At 33.9% G+C, this 2609-nt stretch overlaps 1 protein-coding gene across 1 annotated transcript; it reads left to right on the forward strand.

The window, feature by feature from the left end:
- The first annotated feature begins 1509 nt into the window (after positions 1 to 1509).
- On the forward strand, positions 1510 to 2151 carry LOC110695321 (BURP domain-containing protein BNM2A-like). The gene has a single exon (XM_021872577.1). The coding sequence runs from the start codon at positions 1510 to 1512 to the stop codon at positions 2149 to 2151; it is 642 nt and encodes a 213-aa protein (XP_021728269.1).
- The last annotated feature ends 458 nt before the right edge of the window (positions 2152 to 2609 follow it).

Consider the following 2609-nt stretch of genomic DNA (forward strand, 5'->3'; position numbering starts at 1 on the left):
TTTTTTTGTTTTTACTTTGATTATTTATTTTGTTTTTTTTAAAGATTACAACTAATCACAAAGTGACACATACATTGTAACCTATTAAAACCGGTTACCAACAGGTTAGGGACCATTAGAGAAAAACCCCTATAAAGGTGAGATTATTAAATTATAATCCAAAGGTGAGATTATTAAACTGGCCAAAAGGACAAATTGCTTAAAACTTTTTTATCATTATTGTACACACAAATTGCTTAAAACTTTTTTTTTTCTACTTAAAAAGTGGGGGGACAACTCTTACAAAGTGGGGGGGGGGGGGGATATGTCCTTCCTTGTACCCACCTGGCTCTGCCAATGGTTGAATATTATTCTGTAATAAACTACACATTGATATGAATTTAATAAGACTTAATATGAATTAAATGATTATATTATACTTTATATGTTGAGAGTAATTTAGAATATTATCTCAACCTATGAATTATGCTTGTCAAAAACAAATTACGAATAATGCTAAGATTTCAAATGAAAAAAACAAAAAAGATCAGAGCCTTTTTATTTTTTTAATAATCACAACCATAGGCAAAAATTAATATTCACAAACTCTTCATATTGATTATAACTTGTAACCATATTTCTGTGTTTAATCTTAGGGAATATTTTACCATCCTTCAAAACACCTTATTTTGATTTAATCATCTATTTTTTTTATAATTATTTTATCACCCATAAAAATGCAATATGTTAGATTTCACCCAACTGTAACTTCACATGATGGATAAGGCAGTGTGCGTAAATGTGTAAGTCATTCGTTACTTTACTTCATTATCTCTGTAGTCTGTTGCATTGCGTGGTTTTATGTTTTGGATAGAATTCTTTCAATACTTGTTGGAGACAGACTAATGGCAACTCAAGCTTTGACGAATGTACTCAAATCAAAATTAATAATTACTTGTTGTTTGCTTATAATTGTTGGAGACAGATTAAATTAAATAATTACTTGTTGTTTGCTTATAATTGTTGGAGACAGATTAAATTAATAATTACTTGTTGTTTGCTTATAATTAAAAATTCTTTCAATACTTGTTGGAGACAGATTAAATTAAATAATTACTTCTTATTTGCTTATAAATAGCAACTCAAGCTTTGACGAATGTACTCAAATCAAAATTAATATCCACAAACATCTCATCCAATCAACTAACAAAATGAAGATGTTTTTTTTGGTGTTCTCAGTTTAGCCGTAGTGTTTTTGGTGGTAATTTCTCTACTCTTAAAATTGTTTAACAATATAAATTGTAAAGTTTACTTATGCACTGTACAACATATATATATTACTCAGTATAATTCAAAATGTTATTAAACTAGTTACAATGTATACTTTCATAATATATATCGATCAACTTTAATAATTATGTTCCATGCAGGTTGTGAATGCGGGAGAAGTTGACTTCCATAAGAAGTCCGAGTTCAAGGAATCGGACTACGTGTTCTTCAACTATAACGACCTTAAGGTCGGGCGCGAAAATGCCGATTTACTTTGGTGGCGCATTCGATGCAGAAATCCCACGTTTTCTTCCTAAGAAAAAAGCCGACATGATCCCTTTTTCATCCCAACACCTCTCCTTTATTCTCAACTATTTCAGCTTCCAACCCGAATCTCCTCAAGCGAAAGCCATGGAATTCAGTCTTAAAAAGTGTGAGGCCGAAATTCCCCACGCCAAAGGAGCCAAAAAATGCGTTACATCCTTAGACTCTATGATCGACTTCAAAAGTAGCACTACCAATAACGGTGGTCAGTTATTTGATGATCTTAAGGTGTTGAGTACAAGTCCACTTCTGAAATCAGCCAAAGTATTTCAACCTTACACAATCATTGAGCAGCTAAAAAGAGTCCCGAGCCCTAAAATGACCGCGTGTCACATGCTGACTTATCCTTACGCGGTCTACTATTGCCATAACCCTGACCCTGAAAACCGAGTGTACGAAATTAGTTTGTTGGGTGAGGATGGTACTCGTGTTAACGCGGTTGCCAGTTGCCACATGAACTCGAATGCATTTGACGCTAATCTCGCGTGTTCCGTATGTTCAACATTGCACCCGGCTCTCCAGTTTGCCATTTCCTCTCTTCTGATGGCCTGCTTTGGGTGCCTGCTAACCCATCCTTGATCTAATAGTGCTACTGCTGCTGCGACTACTAGTACGAGTTCTTTAATGAAGCAAGAAAGATGCTACTTCACTCTCATCGGACTCAGATCCACTCTATGTTAGTGTAGTTTGTTCTTGTTTATAACTTTCTAATGTCTTTAACTTGGCCATGAAGAGGATTCCCATAACTATCAAGTGTTTAATTGGGTCCTTAGTGTATGTTTTTATGATCGATTAATAAAATCTTAGCTTGGATTATGTGCAAGTACTATACTACCGCTAAATCCATGTTTCTCACTGTGAGAAACAAAAATTGTTTCTCACAGGGGTTTTTAACTTTTTATACTACCGTGACTAAAGTGGTACAATTTTATCATCTATTTCTTGTACTACCCTGAACAATTTCGTATCATCGCGACTAAAGTGGTACATTTTATTTACGAATTGCCACGGTGAGAAACATAAAATATTTCTCACAA

Source organism: Chenopodium quinoa, unplaced genomic scaffold (assembly GCF_001683475.1).
Source record: "Chenopodium quinoa cultivar QQ74 unplaced genomic scaffold, ASM168347v1, whole genome shotgun sequence".
NCBI classification, from domain to species: domain Eukaryota; kingdom Viridiplantae; phylum Streptophyta; class Magnoliopsida; order Caryophyllales; family Amaranthaceae; genus Chenopodium; species Chenopodium quinoa.

What these genes read in the sequence shown, in the direction of transcription:
- LOC110695321 (XM_021872577.1), top strand. Translation starts at nt 1,510, where the DNA reads ATGCCGATTTACTTTGGTGGCGCATTCGATGCAGAAATCCCACGTTTT.